Source organism: Naegleria gruberi, assembly GCF_000004985.1.
Source record: "Naegleria gruberi genomic scaffold NAEGRscaffold_260, whole genome shotgun sequence".
NCBI classification, from domain to species: Eukaryota; Heterolobosea; class Eutetramitea; order Acrasida; family Naegleriidae; genus Naegleria; species Naegleria gruberi.
The window spans coordinates 7,060-8,278 of record NW_003163095.1 but is presented as its reverse complement, the minus strand read 5'-3'; the positions used below and the strand labels follow the sequence as shown (position 1 = coordinate 8,278).

General features: G+C 36.9%; 1 protein-coding gene across 1 annotated transcript; it reads right to left on the bottom strand.

Moving 5' to 3' along the window:
- Positions 1 to 21: 21 nt before the first annotated feature.
- NAEGRDRAFT_76671 (uncharacterized protein) lies at positions 22 to 597 on the bottom strand (the record flags this gene model as incomplete). The annotated part of the gene is made up of 1 exon (XM_002668370.1): positions 22 to 597. A coding segment is annotated over one exon (576 nt), but the record flags the coding sequence as incomplete, so codon positions are not given.
- Positions 598 to 1,219: the final 622 nt, after the last annotated feature.

Genomic DNA, 1,219 nt, shown 5'->3' with positions numbered 1-1,219 from the left:
TATCGAAGTAACTCTCCTTACTTGTCTTTCTCCAGAAAAATCGCTTACATTTCCAACACTAACAGAATTTGGTGAGAGAATTAAGGACGGAGTGTTGGTGGTTGTTGTTGTTGTCATTACGAGAGGTTTATCTACATAGATAACTTCATCTTCGGAGGTTCCAGAATTTCTTCTGAATGTATTTGTGTCCATTCTGGAAGTTAGAATAACATTATTATTGCTACTAACATAGCTAATTGGTTGTTGTTGTTGTAGATCCATCGATCGAGAGAGCATTGTATTTCCTCCTTGCATTGATGTTCTCAGCGTATTGGTTCCATTCATTGATGATCGAAGTGTATTATTATTATTATTATTCATTGAGGCACGAAGTGTAGAGGCGTGTAACGAATTTCTTAAAGAATGATCAGAACGAGGAGAGAGGGCTATTTGAGTCGGTATATGTACAACATTATAAGTTTCATTGGGATCATAGGGAATTTGAATAGTATGTGCTGATGGTATTGAGAGTCGAGGGGAGAGGGAGACGGTTGGCCTCATTGGCGAGCCCCGATTCGATGTAATACTATCTCTTCGGCTACTATTGTGTGGGGGCATAAATTCTTCGAAGAAAAAATAAGAGTTTTTCTTTTTGATTAATTTTCAACCACCACAACAGCATTTGAACATCACGTAAGACAGGCCTTGATGGGTAATAAAAAAAACCACCGTTGTGCTAAGGAAAATCGGGAGAACCTTCTTTCTAATGTAAACACGCGTTGCACAAGTTCTTTTAGCGGGAATGTTGTTTCCTTAATAGAGTCCGTAATTGACGGTTTGATGGTTAAGGAAGTGTGAAGTCTCAACAACTGTATCAGTATTAAGAATCACAACCATTCGGAAAACATTAGATTGCTTTCTCTATAATGTATTAAAATTATTAATGGCTTAGTAATTCTTTTTATTAGAGAGCTTGGACATTCTATTTGGATTGTTAATACTGATTGGACCCTTTTGGTAATAATTGTTATTATCACTTCTAGAATTTCTAAATCTCTTCTCGTAGGAATTTCTTCTCAATTGTCGTTTTCTTGCTTGTTCACCCTTCATTCTTTCAAGATTTTCTGAGGCATTCTCCACGTTAATGGTTGTGAGTGGTTGATTGGTTACCATGGCATATTGAATTGCCTTTGCCAATTCAGTTTCCATCTTTCTATTGAGCAAGCAAGTTACTCTTCCG